The sequence below is a fragment of the Enhydra lutris genome, unplaced genomic scaffold (genome assembly GCF_002288905.1).
Source record: "Enhydra lutris kenyoni isolate GAN:26980312 unplaced genomic scaffold, ASM228890v2 scaffoldscaffold9, whole genome shotgun sequence".
NCBI lineage: Eukaryota > Metazoa > Chordata > Mammalia > Carnivora > Mustelidae > Enhydra > Enhydra lutris.
The window spans coordinates 65,951,494-65,969,261 of NW_019154093.1; the positions used below are offsets into that span (position 1 = coordinate 65,951,494).

A 17,768-nucleotide genomic window follows, 5' to 3' on the forward strand; every position below is an offset into this window, starting at 1 on the left:
TGAGTTACACCTATTCTATTTTTTTGGAACACAGCAGGTGCTTCAGTGGTTTGAGTTGTGAAAGCTGGTTCTTTGTTATTCCTATTTTGATGGTCCCAGATCTGTGTTACCAAGTTTCTATAGAAGAGTCAGTGCCAAGCTTTTGTACTCTTTATATAGTACATTTCTGATAGCCAGTCTTAGTTGATAAAGGTGGTTTAGAAAAGTACATTAATTTAATGTATTCACATTAGTTTACCTTACAATTACAGTAATGAATTACATTTACGTTGATGAATGTAATTATTTTGTTGAATGTCTTGTTGAATGTCTTTTCAGTACCTAATCTAAAGGCAATTTGCTACTATTTATTATCTTTTAAAAGATTTATTTATTTATTTATTTATTTGAGAGAGAAAGCACATGTGCGTGCATGAGCAAGGGAAGGGGCAGAGGGAGAGGAAGCGAGAATCCTCAGGCAGACTCCTTGCTTAGTATGGAGCCTGATGCAGGGCTCTATCCCAGAACCCTGAAATCAGGACCTAAGCCAAAATCAAGAGACAGCCCCTCAACTGACTGAGCCATCCAGGCGCCCTCTATTTACCACTGTATTTATCTGTAAAGCAAAATTTGTGTGGTTACATGGTATCACTCTAAAAGGCTCAGAGCACAGTGCATGGTCCTTTTTTTTTTTTTTTTTTTTTTTTTGTCTTTTTTTTTTTTGTTTTTTTTGTGTGTTTTCTTGTTATTTCTTTAAAAGGCTTAGAGCACAGTGCTTGGTCTTTTTTTTTTTTTTTTTTTTTTTTTGCGCCTATTATTGCTAGTTCTGGACAGAGTCTATTCTGCTGATTTTATGTGACCTTTTGAGCCATGATTTAGAGATGAATTTTTACATATCTATTTCTTTGGATGAACAGAGTGATTAGTGTGTAGCCTTATTTACAATCTGAAAAGTGGGAGATTCTGTGTTCTGGTTTTTGTTAAGTAGTGGTCATGCTCACCTTTTGGCGCTGCCCTATGAAGCCATTTGATTTTGCTCTTTGAGTGGTAGATGGCTTTGTGCTTCCCATGAATGCTCAGCAAATACCTTTTTTATCTTTGAGGTTTAGATGATAATAAGCAATCAGCTCTTTCTTTTCCCTGGACCTGGTTCACATGTGTCATGGATTTGTTCAGTGATTGGAAGTCAAGTATGATTTGGATAATTATGTGTCGTATTTTGGGGCATTGTCTACTTACCAAGTATCCATTCAGTATAGTCTAGAGCCGAACTACCCGGTACAGTAGCTACTAGCTGCTAGCTATGTGTGCTTTTGAGCATTTGAAATTTGTTTAGTCCAAATGTTTTAAAGATTTAGTTAAAAAAAAAAAAAGTAAAAATACATTACTCATTAATTTTACTTGTTTCTTTTTACTTTTTTAAATATGGTTTTGAAAGAAATTAAGATTACATATTTGGCTGTCTTTTGTGGATGGCATCATATTTCCATTGGACATTAAGCTCTTCACTGTGGTTTTTTTTTTCACTTTAAAATGTTATTTTTAAAAAATTGATTTTATTTGATTTTTTCAGTGTTTTAAGATTCATTGTTTATGCACCACATGCAGTGCTCCATGTAATACATGCCCTCCTTAATAGCCACCACCAGGCTCACCCATCCCCACATCCCCCCTTTCCAAAACCCTCAGTTTGATTGTGTTTTTGCTACTATACATAGTTTATGACTAAATATTGTTTTGTATGATTTTTGCTTTGAAAGGTCAGTAGCTCCCAACCGCTAGAGTTGTTCGAATATAAGTTTAATGATCTCCTGGTAATGATTGTTTATTCATTCGTCAAACATCTACAGCATCTTAATGTCTCCAACACTGTTCTGGACTCTGGGCATGCAGAACATAAAGGACACTTTCTCAGTTCTTAAGAAGCTCATGATCTTCTGGCAGTTGTGTAGATGGGATTCAGATCAGTGCTTGGAAGGATGCTTTCATGACCTTTGAGATCCTTTCCAACCCACTGCTCTGCAGATATTTGCATACCTCCTAACGATTTGTTATCCAGAGAACTGGCAGAGAATTTTGGAATCAAAACATATGTAGATCATAGCCATCCCCAATATTTCTTCATCCATTTACTGCCAGGTCTTTTTTTTTTTTTTTTTTTAATGATTTTATTTATTTATTTGACAGAGAGAGAGATCACAAGTAGGCAGAGAGGCAGGCAGAGGGGGAGGGGGGGAAGCAGGCTCCCCGCTGAGCAGAGAGCCTCATGCGGGACTCAATCCCAGGACCCTGAGATCATGACCTGAGCCAAAGGCAGAGGCTTAACCCACTGAGCCACCCAGATGCCCCTACTGTCAGCTCTTTACTCTTTGGATTAGTCTCTGTATTTTAAATCCTGTACCTCTGTTGTTCATTCTTTCTTCATTTCAAACAACCTCATTACCAGAAATGCTTTCTCATTGCTTTGTGTGAATATATTCTTTCATCTCCAGTTTCATCTCTTCATTGTTAACATTTACAAGGTTGCTTCTTTCTGAGTGATATCTGGATGCTTAGGTACAAGCAGTGGTATGTCGGTAAACTGGCTGTGTAAGTAGAAGGTGTTTCTTGATTTCTATGGTGTAAATACACCCACCAGTGCTGATGTGGGTTCTCAAAATTCCTGAATATTCAATAATCACTTACGGGAGCCCACAGGAGACAGTTCTATGACAAGAGTGGATTAAGCCCTTTCTCTTTGTATCTAGTTGTGCAAGGTGGTTCTTGTTTTCTTAAATTTTATTTTTCTTCTATAGCTTCTCTGCAAAATAGATGCAAAAATGTAAAAATAAAAAAAGTCCCAACTGCTTCATACTCATTTGTTTAGTTTTTTATTCAACAAGTATGTATTAACTGCCCGCCGCTCCCAAGGTCAGAGTTACTGGATTTTTATAATCATTTCATAGTCGCTTTGTGGTTCAGTTGACTATTATGCTGGATGTCACATTTAAAAAGAGAGTTGTTGGGATAGATGGAGTTTAGATGGTCAAACATGAGGCTGGGTTAAATTTGTATCTGGATGTGTGTAGACAACTATTGGCAGTATTATTAGTCTTCCATATTGGGGCTAGAGACATATGATTTATTCTTTAGCAGAGAAGAATGATTAGAAATCCCGGGTGTTTGGGGTATTAACTTATCTCTGAATGAAGAGCAGCCTTGCGTTTACCTGCTTAAGAGAGTTAATGCAATGCTTGGCCAGACTATCCTGACAGACACAGGGAAGACCTGTGGTTGTTCCAGGCTGCGTGGTGAGCCCATACTTCCTCCTGCACTTGCTGTCTGTGGACTTCAGTGGTCCTTTATGGGGGAGGTTACAATACAACGTGCCCTCTTATTCAACTCCATAAATATTTGGCTCAGTAAGTATAGATGAGTGAATGAATAAATACATGGATAAATGAGTAAAAAAGCAAACCAGGAGTTAAGTGTTGGGAATTATAATTGCAATAAAAACTGTGGGACTTTAAAACTTTCTATTCACATCAGTATCTTGATTTAAGTTCTAAAAGCTCTGTATAGTCTCTCCAAAGTGTCTGGGTTAGAATAAAGGTGTGTTTAATACCACTTGATAAGCTCCTTTACTTCATTGAAGTTCCTAGTCAGTATCTATTTTGTGCCAGGCAGTATGTCAGGTACTAGGAAGAGAGGAGCTAGTAAAAAAATGTATAGATCCTGCCTTCTTTGAGACTATTACAGAGAGAGCGGCAGAGTCAAATAAGAATGCCACAATATACTATCAACTATAGTTAAGTCCATTAAAAAAAAAAGCTGGGGACCTGCTCCAGCTAGGGTGGCATTGAGATTTGTCCTCAGAGACTTTGATCTGTGTGTGAGCTGGGCTCTGAAGGCTAACCTAGTCAAAAGCAAGTGGGAGGACATGTGACTAGCAGGAGCAAAGGAACTGTGGTGAGTGCAGAGGGCTCTATCTGAGGGGTTAAGCAAGGCCTTGTGATGGGCAAATTGTGTGGGAGCATGATATGAGGAGGCTTAGGCAGGCAGGGTCAGATACCCACCAGGCCTTGTATTTGTTGACTATTTGAAATTTCCCATGAAAGCAACGAAGTCAGTGAAAAGTGACCGGATCAGATTTACCTTTAAAAAAATATCCTCTGGCTGCTGTGAGAAGCCTGATCAGGAAGGTGAGGCATGGGTGTGGGAAGGCTGTTGCAGGAGTTCACCTGAGAGGTGGTGGGGAAATTGAGGAGAAGTCTGTGCAGGCAAGAGGCAGTTAAGAGGGAGAAGCAACAAAGCATGATGGCAGACAGGATAAGGGGAATGAGATCTGGAGAGACATCTGGGCTCTAACTTGAGCAATTGTGGAAGCTGAATCTTTTAGGGGACAGACCGTGCTGGAGAACCGGTTATTGTTGTTGCTTTGAGGTCGGGCAGCTGCAAGAGAGTCTTCTCACACAGTGAGGTGCCTTAAGACACCCAAATGGGAAGGTCACGTATGTGGTTGGCTATCCTGTTTTTGCCAATTTGAGGGTCATTGGCAGACTGATGGCAATTTATATGGGTGAGATTGTGTTGGACAGTTCTCCAAATGTGCTCCTTCCCACCAGCAGCATCAATAGCCCCTGGAAACCTGTTAGGAATGCAGATTCTCCAGTCCTGCCCTGGATCTGTTGGATCAGGACCTTGGGTGGGGCCCAGTAGTCTGTGTTTTGGGAACCGCTCAGGTGATGCTGATGCATTCCATCTAATTCTGGGCTAGGGAGAGAACATGGAGTGACAAGAACTTAAGTGTGGGATTGAACCTTGAGAAGCTCTAACTTTTAAGGATGGGAGGTGAAGGATGTCTTTGCCAAGGAGACTGGGTAGGAGCCATGTCAGGAGAGGTAGAAAAAAAATCCAGGAAGCCAGTGAAGAGAGTATTCAAAGGGGCAAGATACTTGTCGCCGACAAGTTCAGTCAAATAATGCTTGGGAAATGTCCCCTGGGCTTGGAAGAAGCAGATCTAGAGAGATAGAATGTAGATTACTTACTGCCAGGGGTTGGGAGGGAGAGGGAGCAGTTACTGTAAATGGACACAGAGTTTCTTTTTCAGGGAACACAACCATTTTGGAATTAGTGGTGATATGAATTGTGAATATATCAAAAGCCCCAGCATGGTGAATAGACTAAAAGAAATCACCGAATTGTGCACTTTAAAAAGGCTGAATTATGAATTTTATCTCAATTAAAAACGAAGCCCCCCTGCCACCCCCAGCTTCGCAATGTGGAGATAATTGGTGACTTTAGTGCAAAATGTTCATGGCATGGATGAGAGAGGATACAGAACAGAGGTTCTTAAGATTCGAGAGGAAGGAAAATGGAAGCCAGGAGAGAAGTCATCCTTCAGAGAAGTCTCGTTTTAAAGGGGAGGCCAAAGGGAGGGTGGTGGTTGTGGGGAGATACCAAGTCCAGAAACTCTGGGATGGTTTTTCTTCTTTTGAAGATGGTAGGGACGTGAAAGTGTTTAGATTCTGTTGGGAAGGACCCAGGGGAGAGATCTGGAGAAGAAAGTGATCATCAATTGTGTTGAATAACGATACAGTTTCAGAGTTGAAGGGACTTCTTTGGTTAATGATGTTTTCCTAATCTGGATCTCCATTTCATACAACAAAGTAGGCGAAAAATAATCCTGAAGCAGTCCTCCGATTCAAACTTGAACATTGCATGGGGGCGGGAATCCTGCTGTCTTCCAGGGCCAACCATTCTATTTTCAGATGGTCTTGACTATAGTAGGGTGTTGAGAGAAATTAGCAGGGAAGAACTCATTTATCAGATGGGAGATAATGTTTCTTTTATAGAATAAAACTTCTCTTCTTCTGAAATGGACTTTAATTTTATTTCCATCATCTCCTTCATTCCCACTCCCCAAAGGACCCAGTGCTGCCAATTCCTGAGCCTTTGGGGAAGTTTCTAGTACTTGTTGGGTTGATTCTCTTTTTCACTGGTACCTTAATATTCAGTTTTCTTGGTTTTGTAATTTATCACCACTCATCTCTCTGATTTCCAGCTTTTGGGATTTTATTGCTACTTTCCCCTCTCTTCTGAATGTGTTGGATTCCATTTTTTAAAAAGCCCTTCAAAATTCTCTTTTTAGTGTGGTTTTGATAGATATTTGTGTCCAGTCTGCCACCTCTACCTTCTCTCTCTCTCTCTTCTTTTTAAAGATTTTATTTATTTATTTGACACAGAGCACGAGCAGGGGGAGCAGCAGGCAGAGGGAGAGGGAGAAGCAGGGTCCCCACTGAGCAGGGAGTCCGATGCGGGGCCTGATCCCAGGACCCTGGGAGCATGACCTGAGCCGAAGGTAGCCGCTTAACTACTGAGCCACTCAGACTCACCCTACCTTCTCTTTCTCTCTCTCTTTTTCTTTTTTTTTCTTTCCACCAGAGGACATGTAACCTGTTTTTGTATCCCTTCACTTTTATGGTTACTCTCCTTTGACTAAGTAGGAGGTGGACTAATTAGCCTTTTTTCTTGCTTGGTACGGGGGCAGGTTTTGGGAACCTATTGTCTTCCTGTGCCCTTCATGAGGATTAATTACCTTGAGTAATGGGTATAATCTCCTTTGGTGTTTCATCTCCTTTCCCCCTTTCTGAGAATGTGACCTCATTTTATTGCAGCACTTACTATATGTCAAGCTGTAAACTTCTCCCTGCCTTTCCAGCCAGCTGTGACTGCTTCGTGTCCTGATTCTGTGCCATGGCATGTTTAACTGGCCCTCCTCTCTCTGGTCTGCAGATTTGATCATCAGGTCACCAGAGCTCTCTTTTCAGGCCCTGGGAAAAACTGTGGCTGGGATAGGACAGGAGATGTCATGATTGTCTCACCAAACTTTGCAGACAGTCAGAAAGACTGGGTGATTTATTTATAATAATTTCTTTTTCTGATGATTGATACATGTGAATTTATTTAGGTGACTCTAGGCATAGGAAAATATATTTCAGAGAATAAGGAGTACCTCCAATTCCTAAAATTGTTTTACTCTTTTAAATAAAAAGAAGTGTTTTTTTTTTTTTTCATTTTCTTTACTAAAGCATTTTTATTCTTCTTATTTATTTATTTACTTATTTATTTATTAAGATTTTGTTCATTTATTTGACAGACAGAGATCACAAGTAGGCAAAGAGGCAGGCAGAGAGAGGGGGTAGGGAAGCAGGCTTCCCACTGAGCAAAGAGCCAGATGTGGGGCTTCATCCCAGGGCCCTGAGATTATGACCTGAGCTGAATGTTTAACCCACTGAGCCACCCACACATCCCATAAAGCAGTCATTTCTAATCTAAGGTCTGTGGAGAAAGTTCAGAGAGTTGCTGAATTTGTATGGCCAGAAAAGTGTCTTTGTTTTCCCTAATCTTATAACTGATAAGATTACATTCAATTATAAATGTTAGAAATAAACTATAGTAGTATTAGCAATATGAATGACTATCACAATAGAAATTACAGATATTCTTATATTCCTTACAGTTCTTGCCTACATCTTATATATTTCACATATCTTATTTATGTTCATTCATTCTTTAAAATTAGTGTCATTAGTAGATCTACTAGATCTTATTATATATTAATAAAATAAGTAAATTATTAAGTAAATATTATGGTATTGTAAGTTTTTTATATTTTGATAAATTTGACTGGATTAGTTTTCTGCTATTCATTTATATTTTATTTTATGTCTTTAAAAACACTATTCTGAGAAAAGGGGTTCACAGGTTTTATCAGATTGCTAAGGGGTTCATGACACACAAAAGATTCTGAACCCTGTCCCAAAGAGACAAGTGCCTACAAAGGAATATGTGATTATTAATATAAACCATTTTATCTTGGATGTCCAGCTATACCTTTCTCTGTTTTTGTCCATTAAAATTTGCTTCTTAATATGTGGTTTATGTCTTTACAAGGTATTTGGAAAAGAGGCTGTTTTGATTTTCACTGACCCATGAGTTCAGATGGCATTAAAAAAAGAAGTCTTAAAATCAGATTTACTTATCAAGAATAACCCTTCCTATTTCTTTAGGTTAACTGAAGTTTCAGGACTTAAGCATTTCTGTTAAGTCGCTTTGCTAACTTACTGTTTTTATATGAGGTTGTCAGGATGCTGAAACCCAGTGATGTTGAAGCAGTCATAGGGTCAAGTTCCCTAGGATGGTTGTGATATAAAACTCAGTTTTATGTTAATTATTTATGTTATATTTTATGTTAATTATGTTAAAGCCCTTCAGGGTCATTTTCTCTCCATGGACATCATCACCTGGCACCTTCCCCACTGCTGCCCTTGGACTGACTTTGTGTGGTACATTTGACTTTGTCATTGGCAGGTCCCTCCCTGATAGCTCTGTTCTTCTGGGTCAGCAGTGGGGGCTGGGCAGAGACACAGAGCCTCGAGGTCAAGTTTCTTGCCTTGGACACCTTGGAACACCGCTAGTGTTAAAGCTCCAGTGCCAGTTCTTGCTTAACTGACCTGAACTTGATACTTCAGTTTTATGTTGCCTAAAGCAAGTCTGCTAAGTTGCTCTAAAAACTTAAATAAAGTATGAAGTACTCAATTTTCAGTGCAATAGATTCCTAATCCTTTTGATATAATACTTCATGGTGCATTAGAAGCTCCCATGGATCCTGAGGGGAGATTGTTTGGAAGCATGACTGCATTTTCCATAGTGTTTTGTGGGGGGTAGGTGGGGAGTTGATGGAGAGGTGGCATTTAATCCATGAAAATAACAGCTAGTTTCTGTTGACCTGCCTGCGTTGTCCTCCTTACATATTTATGCTCATATTTACTATATTCCTGATGGGTGGTTGTTCCTCTGTATGAATACCTTTAGTGACTGTGAATCTTTTCCTTAGTGAAGCAGTCCAGTTCGCTGTTAGTAATATCAAAGAGAGTCATAACATTTATTAGGGGCTTCCTGTATGCTAGGCTCTTATATGGAGGACTTTATATTTAGTAAATGCATTCTGACAACAATCCTATGAATGGTAGATACTATCAGTAACATCATTTCAGAGATGGTAAAATTAACTTGCTCATGGTCCCAGGCAGTATGTGGCAGAGTTGGAATTTGAACAAAGGCAACCTGACTACAGAGCTCAGGCTCTTAGATCTGGTTTTCTTAATTCTGCCTATTGGATTAAAGCAATTTCAGAAATGCTTCAGTTAAGCTGTAAGGGTAGTTAACTAGTAGGATCTGATGTGTTACATTAATTTACCATTAATTAAATTAATTAAAGCTGTGAAACCAAACAAGCAGTCTTCAGTTGACTTTGTTATGTTATTATTTGAATATTCTGAATGTACATTTTTAGTGTCGTTTCTTTTTTGTGTGTGTTTATAGGGATGCTTCCTTTGGAAATTGCACTTACAATCTCACCATCCTCGACTGTTTGCAGGGAATCAGAAAGGTAATAATAATTCTCCTTGCTATAGTTGGTGCAGATGTTTCAAAATATGAAAAAGGAATAATGTCAGTATCCTTGCTTGTCACTGGAGAGAAGACAGGCAGTTAGCAGAAGGCTTTCCACTTCTTGATGGAATGATTGATGTGTAAAATATAGACCATCGGGCAAATTGAAGGGTGTCTGGGGTAACTCTGTAACTCCTGATTGAAGTATAGGGGGTTTCCTTTCCTTATTTAAATTATTCCTCTTCCTGGGCAATTGTATGACTTGTGTCTGTCTCTGTGCCTGTGACATTGCTTTGTCACTGGGTCAGCTTCCTTATCAAGCCAGCACTTGGTGTGGGAGAGATAGGAAGCCACTGCACACCTCTGTTAGTGTGGAGGGGAACATTTCCATGTTGGTTTCCTACCTGGATTTTGTTACAGTAGTAAGTAGGCCAGATATTATTATCTCATTATTATAGATGAGGAAACAACCCCAGGGAGGTTAAGCCACTCTTAGGGCTACTGGGAGCTATTAGCAGGGCTAATTCTAACTCACATTTCTTTATCAATTTGGAGCTTTCTAACATCCTATCAGGGCATCTTATAAATCAATGGTTTGTCAAAATGTGGGGCTCGCTAGAGATGCAAATTCTCAGCCATCCTCCGAGACTGACGGAACCATAAATTATGGGAGTGGGGCCGTGCAGTCTGTGTTTGACACTCTGGGTGATTTGATGCACTTTACAGTTTGGAGGCATAGATTAGTTATTCATATGTATAATGGAGAAGTGAATCCAAAATATTTTTGAGAACTTTTAGAACATGTTCTAGAAGCATTGATTTACTGAGAAGTCATGCATGCTATCTGGTGAAGTTCTTTTTAAAAATATTTTTAAAGATTTTATTTATTTATTTGAGAGAGAAAGAGAGAGAGCATGAGCAGGTAGAGGGTCAGAGGGAGAAGCAGACTCCCTACAGAGCAGGGAGCCCATGCAGAGCTCCATCCTAGGGGATCATGACCTGAGTTGAAGGCAGACACTTAACCCACTGAGCCACCCAGGTGCCCCTATAGTGTGAAATTCTAATGAAGTTTCAAAGTACATCGTTCCATCTTGAACATATAGCCATGATGTATCACTCAGGAATGTACATGTTGCATAGCCTGTGGACAAGGGTCATTATGGACTATAGATACACCAGGAGAATGATAGAATGATTCTTGTTCTAGTTTCATTTCTGATGTAAGACTGATTTTGTTACATTTTAAGTTGAGAAAATTGGTATGATCAGTATGCTACTTTTATGTATGTTTGTTTTTGACTTCAATATTTCATTTAAAAATGAATTTAAACTCTGTGAAAGTTTAAGATAGTTCCAAGTATTTTTCTTTCCATTTAAAGACTGTCAGCATACTGTAGCCCGCCCCCCCACCATAAGTAGTGTCTCCATCCTAGACTTCTAGTAGCACAAGTTAAGAACATGTATGGAGAGATAATTCAATATATAATCCACAACTATAGCATTAAAAAAGTATGCCCGAGGGGGGGGAAATGTAATTTATTTATTGTTATTGTTGTTGTTATTATTTTGCCTATTCTGCTACCTGGTACAGGCTGTTTCTTTTATAAATGTATGAAGTTCAGAAAGAGTTAACATTGGAATATCCTCACCTATTATGGTAACTTGGTAACTGGGTATAGAAATTTATGACATCCTTCCTGTTAGAGAGGAAAGGTGTGACTTTGTTCATGGATAAGGTCTTCTGTAACTTTCTTGTTTCATCGAGAGCTAGGGCTTCTTTTACCCAAACGTAGATGAGATTTTAGAAGATCTGACAGATGTTCAACATGTCCTTAAGCAACTGAGACACATTATCCCCTCCACACTTACATAAAGCCCTGTGTTGTGGGCAGTTGCGTGGCAGTGAGGACCATACTCCTAAGAGTGTAGACAGAGTATGGCTGCATGTTTGCCTTGTTTGGAAGCATATCTTTCTGATTTTGTTGCATTGGCATCATCATAAGCATGGTTTTACCTGGGTGTGAACTACACACAGAAACATAAGCAAACACACACTTCAAATGAAGAAATAAGGAAGGAAGGTTATAGTCCTGGCTCTGTTTTTCTCACTTCTTTCCCGGGAATGGTACAGATGGATCTACTAAGTTGCTATATTTAAAGGTGAGATAATTTAAATAACTTGCTTTGCTTATAATAGTAGGGGTTGACTAACTCAGCAGTGTCAGGATTTATCATTTATAAGAATCACCTAGAAGGCATATTAACATGTTGATCCTACCCCCAGAGAATCACATTTAATAGTTCTGGGATATGGGGTTTAGGACTCTGTATTTTAAATCTAAATTACTGAGGTGCTTCTTTTGCAGGTGATTTGTGTTCTGCATTTTTTTAAAAAAGATTTTATTTATTTGACAGACAGAGATCACAAGTAGGCAGAGAGATAGGCAGAGAGAGAGAGGGGGAAGCAGGCTCCCTGCTGAGCAGAGAGCCCGATACGGGGCTCGATCCCAGGACTCTGAGATCATGACCTGAGCTGAAGGCAGAGGCTTAACCCACTGAGCCACCCAGGCACCCTGTGTTCTGCATTTTAGAAAATGCTGGTCTTGAATGTATTTTTGAAGATAGATGTCCTGGAGCTTGGCTTCATAGTTTCTTCAATTTTTAACGGTTTGAATATGTAACTTTTAAAAGTAATAGTGGTTTTGTATTCTATTACAATCTGTACAGCTTCATGACTTATAAAATAAAACATTGTCCTCTTCAAAATATTATATCTGAGCAAGCTAGATAGTTTTTAAAAGTTCTAAGTCATTAGTTATAAAAAAGAGTAATGAATGTGTTCTTTGTGTTGTTAAAAAGTACCAGCTCTTCCTCTAAATTGTAAGAGCAGACAAGTACACTTTTACTCTGTCAGTAACTATGACCATAAAACAAATGCTCTCGAGAAGTTTTAGGAACAAAGAAGGGCCTATGAAGCAAAAATGCCCTTTTTGGGGGCTCCTGGGTGGCTCAGAGGGTTAAAGCCTCTGCCTTCGGCTCGGGTCATGATCCCAGGGTCCTGGGATCGAGCCCTGCATTGGGCTCTCTCCTTGGTGGGGAGCCTGCTTCCTCCTCTCTCTCTCTCTGTCTGCCTCTCTGCCTACTTGTGATCTCTCTCTGTCGAATGAATAGATAAAATCTTTAAAAAAGAAAAAAAAATGCCCTTTTTGCTAAGTATCTCATTGATGATCAAAGGAAAACAAAACCTCCCAAGAATAATTGATTTTTCTTCTCCTATCTGAAAAGTTAATTACTGTTATATATCCTATCATAGTTTGATATGAATTAATTGCCTGGTTCCCAATAGGTTTTAACTCTACATTTGCTAGTATGTTCCATTTTATATACACAATTAATTTACTACATACAAAACTAATGTAAATAAGGACTCTAGATATATTTTGCAGGACAAATTTTCATGCTTTTCTAAGTGTTAAGTCCCACTTGTGAGAAGGTCTCAATGCACACTTATCAATGTTAGAAGGTGATTTCTAGATACACATTTTAAATGAAAGGTTTCAAGCTTTTCAAACTTCAGATTAGTGAGAATCATTTGTGAGCAGGAATTCTAGGAATGGCTAGAGGACTTACCAATTTGGTGTGGAAAAACTAATTCAAATTCTGCTTCTAGGGATTACAACATGGATTTTTTGACTTTGAGACATTTGATGTGGATGAATATGAACATTATGAGGTTTGTACATTTTAATTTTTTACAAGATATAATTTTATTTAATTAAAATCCCCTGTGCTCCACTCCCCCGCCCTGTTCCCTCCCCGGCCCCAACATTCAGGTATTGCAAATTGAGTGGCTCCTAAAGTAAAAGCATTCTGGGTGCTTTCTACAGCTGTCAGTTTTGTCCTTTCAGCTTTGGTTATTGCCTTTGAACCAGGAATACCAGAATTTTAGTTTGGGAAAATGTTTAGTTTGGGAAAAGGACATTATCTGTGATGTCCTTTCACGAAACTTCCATTAACAATTACTTTGCACATTTAATTTATAAGAAAAAATAATTTCAAAATATAGTTTGATAGAGAAACTGAGTTACTGTTATTTTAAAAATTCAGATTCTGTTTAAAACAAAACTTTACTTGTAATATTTTTGTTATATTGTAATATTTTTTGACTGCATAAATTTAATTTTTAAATATGGCTGAATTTACCTAGTTCTACGAATTGGCTGAATTTTTTTCCCCATTGCATCATGGAGGTTTTGAATAATGTCTTGCCTGTTCAGTGATGCAGAGTTTAGGCAAGGGCTGTCCCAGCTAGGTTGCTGTATAAGGAGATGTTGAAGAAACAGCTTTTCTGGAAGATGAGAAGCCTGTAGAATGCGAGTAGGCCCAACAGTGTATGGAAGTGAACTCACCTCTTGGGGTTCTCCTGACGACTTGTGAAATGTATCACTACTCTTAGCAAGAGAGGGCAGCCCTTCCCCTTTGCACTCTAGTTCAGGATCTCTGTTTGGATATCCTTCTTATAAGTTAAACTTAACCAGTCTGAAAAGAAACTAACCATCTTTCACTCCACTACGGTCTTCTGCTTCATTCGTCTGTATTAATGGTACCACCTATCCTGCAGTTCACCCAGGCTCAAGAACAGGAATGCTTCTCTTTCCCTCCTGAATTGAACCAGTATTTGAATTCCTGGTGTGTGTTTCATCTTCCCTGTGCTCTCTGTTCTCCCTTCCTTCCCTCTGGCTCAGGTGTCGTGCCCTCTCTTGTGGACTATGAGAAGCACTCTCTAATGAGCATGGGTCCTTCTCCTTTTGGTCTGTTTTTCATCCACGTGACTTGGGTGATCTTAGAACAGAACTCTCATCATTCTTGGCCCCAGACTGCATTGCTTTGCAGAAATGGGGATGACTTCCTCTGTGCTGGCATTCTTAGCATGGATGGGCTCCAGCCCACCTCGAGAGCCTTGTCTCTTGTTTGCTTACCGTGCGCCGTCTGCCTGCCAGCCCCACAGAGCTGCATGCTCACTGTTTCCCGAGTGTCCCCGTGTCCTGGCTGAGCTTCCTTTCTGCCACATGCCCATCCCCTCTAGCGTTTCCCCTCCTCTGTTTTGTGTGGGTCACATCTACACAGAGCATTACTCTCATGAGTATTTTCTCCCTTCAGTTTCATGTGTTACAATTTGTACTTTCCATGTTTCCTGTATCTTGGTTTTATTTTTCTTACTGGATTGCAAATTCCTTGTGGATAGGACATGACTAAGTGGAAAAATATATACTGAATACTTGGATAGAAAGGTTTAATATCATAAAACTGCTATTTCTCCTCAAATTAATAAATGTATTTATTTATTAACAATTTATTAAATTGTTTATATTTATATAAATAATAATATTTATATAAATAAATATAACAATTTATTAAAAATCTTGAATTTTTTTTAGCCATAAAAGCATGGTTGTCATGGCATTTTTAGTAGCAAAAAAAAGAATCCCCCCATCAAACCCCACCCCCACCCTCAGCTAGAAACAGAGACTGTGCACTCATAAGGGAAGGCTGAATGATTTATAGTATATACACACCATAGAATGTTATGTGCTGATGTGAAAAAGTGAATTTGAGCTATACCACTTGTCTTGGAATGATTTCTATAATACATTATTTAGAAGAAAAGATACAGATAAGTGCTCATAATATAATCCCCTCCTTTAATTAACAGTAATGAGATCCCATTTCACCCATATATGTATATCTGTATTATGTGAGCAGAGCTGATTTCCCGTGACGCTATTAAAACTGAAATTTTAGAGGACCCCCCCCCACACTTGTTTGGGCATCTTTTAAGCTCCTATACCTAATTTTGTATTCATAATTTTGTATTCTTTTCTTAAAGTGGACTTCCAAATTAGATGTTTCATGCTCCATGTATATGAGCATGGAGAAAATGATATGGCAAAATGTGAAGTCCATTTCCATTAAAGGAGATACTGGGGTGGACACTCAAGAGGAGGAGGAAGGAACAATACCACAATAAAAAGAAAAAATTAGTTGGCATTTTACTTATTCCTTCATCATTTTTTAAACCTTAATGTGGATGTCGAGAGGTAGTTGGAAAAGCTATTGAAAAAGCTGAGACAGTAGAGTTTAATTCTTGCAAACCAACCAACTGGCCAACTAAAAAAAAAAAAAAAGTCTGTTAAGAATGTGTTCATACCGGGGCGCCTGGGTGGCTCAGTGGATTAAAGCCTCTGCCTTTGGCTCAGGTCATGATCCCAGAGTCCTGGGATCGAGCCCCACATCGGGCTCTCTGCTCAGTGGCGAGCCTGCTTCCCCTTCTCTCTCTGCCTGCCTCTCTGCCTACTTGTAAAAAAAAAAAAAAAAAAAGAATGTGGTCATACCCTCGCCTGAGTAAACGAACAACCATAACAACAACCACAACCCTGGTAATAATGGGAGGCAGGAGGCAGTTCGTGAACATTTGAAAAGTTTTCTGTCAAATTACTTCCTTTCTGAGAATGATATATCCATTCTATCATAAAGCCCAGGAAAAGAAAATCACAAAGAGAAGTATGCTTTTTGGGGAGTGAGCATGTCATAAATGCTACTTAATGAATAAATAAAGGAACTCTGTTCCCGACAGTCTGTGGGCCTGATACTTTCTTGTTATAATTTCGCTCACTGTTCTCTCACCTGCCTTAGTGAGTTTGGACAATGGGTGAACTTGTGGGAGAGCTAGAGACACATGTTTTGTGTTTTCCAACAAAGTCGGTATTCCAATGGAGACATTGTGGTTTTCAAAGTAAAATTTTATCACTGACAGCAAATTAGGAGACTGTAAGTGTTGGATTAGTGGGGAACGTTCAGGATGAAGTTTTCCAAGACACTTCTTGACAGAACTACATTTAATATATAATTTGGCTTAAGAAGAAGCCTATATTAATGAGACTGCATCTCTGTGTGAGATTGAAGGGCAGTTTTATGATAAGAATGCCAAACGTTAATGACAAGATCAGCAGAACATAAGAAATACTCACTTTATAAAGTCTACAGGTAAATCTCCGGCCATTCTGCAAAGGGTTATATCCATTTTCCTCCTGTGATTCATGGGTCTAGAGCAGTGCTGTCCAATAGAAATATAATGAGAATTATAGATACTTTAAACATTCTAGTAGCCACGTTTAGAAAAAGTAAAAAGAAATGATAAAATTAATTTTAATATATTTTATTTAATCCAATATTCCCCAAATATCATTTCAACATGTAATCAGTATAAAAATTGTAATAATAAATAAATAAATAATGATAAATAAAATAAATAATAAATATTTGTATAAATAAATAAATAATAAAACAACAAATAAATAAATAAATAAAAAATATTAATGAAGCATTTTACATTTTTATTTTTGAACTAAGCCTTCAAATCTCAGCATGTAGTTTGCTCTATGGCACATCTCAGTTTGGACTAGTCACTACTAGTCACTACTACTACTACTATACCCAGTATGGAGCCCAGTGTGGGGCTTGAACTCATGACCCTGAAATCAAGACTGAGCTGAAATCATTAGTTGGAAGCTTAACCAGCTGAGCCACCAGGTGCCCCTGGACTAGTCACATTTCAAGCGCTCAGTAGCTACATGAACCTAGAGGCAGATTCTGTGGGGACAGTCTTGACCATGAACTATTGGAGTTCCTCAGAATGACATGGAGCCTGGGATAAACAGAACAGTTTATATGGCCTTGCTTTAGGTGATCTAATTATTCACATAAGAGTTAAAGCCCTGTCATATTTAGAGGGGTTTGGGTAAGATATCTCAGACTCTTGCTCTGTTTTCATGGGACTTGCAGAATGGTCCATTAATTATTGATGAACAAAAGTATCTTCCAAAATGTGGTCTCTCAGGTTCTTTACCACGCTGTTGAACTGTGCATTCTTCACCTTGGTGCTGATCAAATAGATGTAATTCTGACAGCTGTGAATGAAGGTCCCATAAAGTAACTGCAAGAATATAGCCCTAAAACTTGCCCTAAGAATCAGTGTCCAAACAATCATACTTTTCCAACAGGTTTCTCAAGGTATTTTCTTTTTCTTTCTTTAAAAAAGATTTTGTTTATTTATTTGAGAGAGAGAATGAGAGAGGGAAAGAGAGAGCATGGTGAAGGGAGGGTCACAGGGAGAAGCAGGCTCCCCATGGAGCAGGGAGCCCCATGAGGGACTCGATCCTGAGACTCTAGGATCATGACCTGAGCTGAAGGCAGTTGCTTAACCAACTGAGTCACCCAGTTGCCCCTATCTCAAGGTATTTTCAAACAACTGAGAGAGCAGTCACTCCTGTGAAACATGGCCATTCATGGGTTTA

General features: G+C 38.9%; 1 protein-coding gene across 4 annotated transcripts in view; it reads left to right on the forward strand.

The window, feature by feature from the left end:
* Positions 1 to 17,768, forward strand: part of LOC111143004 (cell division cycle 14A) — a 173,462-nt gene that overhangs the window by 72,271 nt on the left and 83,423 nt on the right. For all 4 annotated transcript variants that reach the window (XM_022496395.1, XM_022496396.1, XM_022496392.1 and 1 more), the window contains exons 6-7: positions 9,346 to 9,412; positions 13,085 to 13,147. In XM_022496395.1, the coding sequence (XP_022352103.1) occupies positions 9,346 to 9,412; positions 13,085 to 13,147 (130 nt within the window). The remainder of the gene's footprint in view (positions 1 to 9,345; positions 9,413 to 13,084; positions 13,148 to 17,768) is intronic.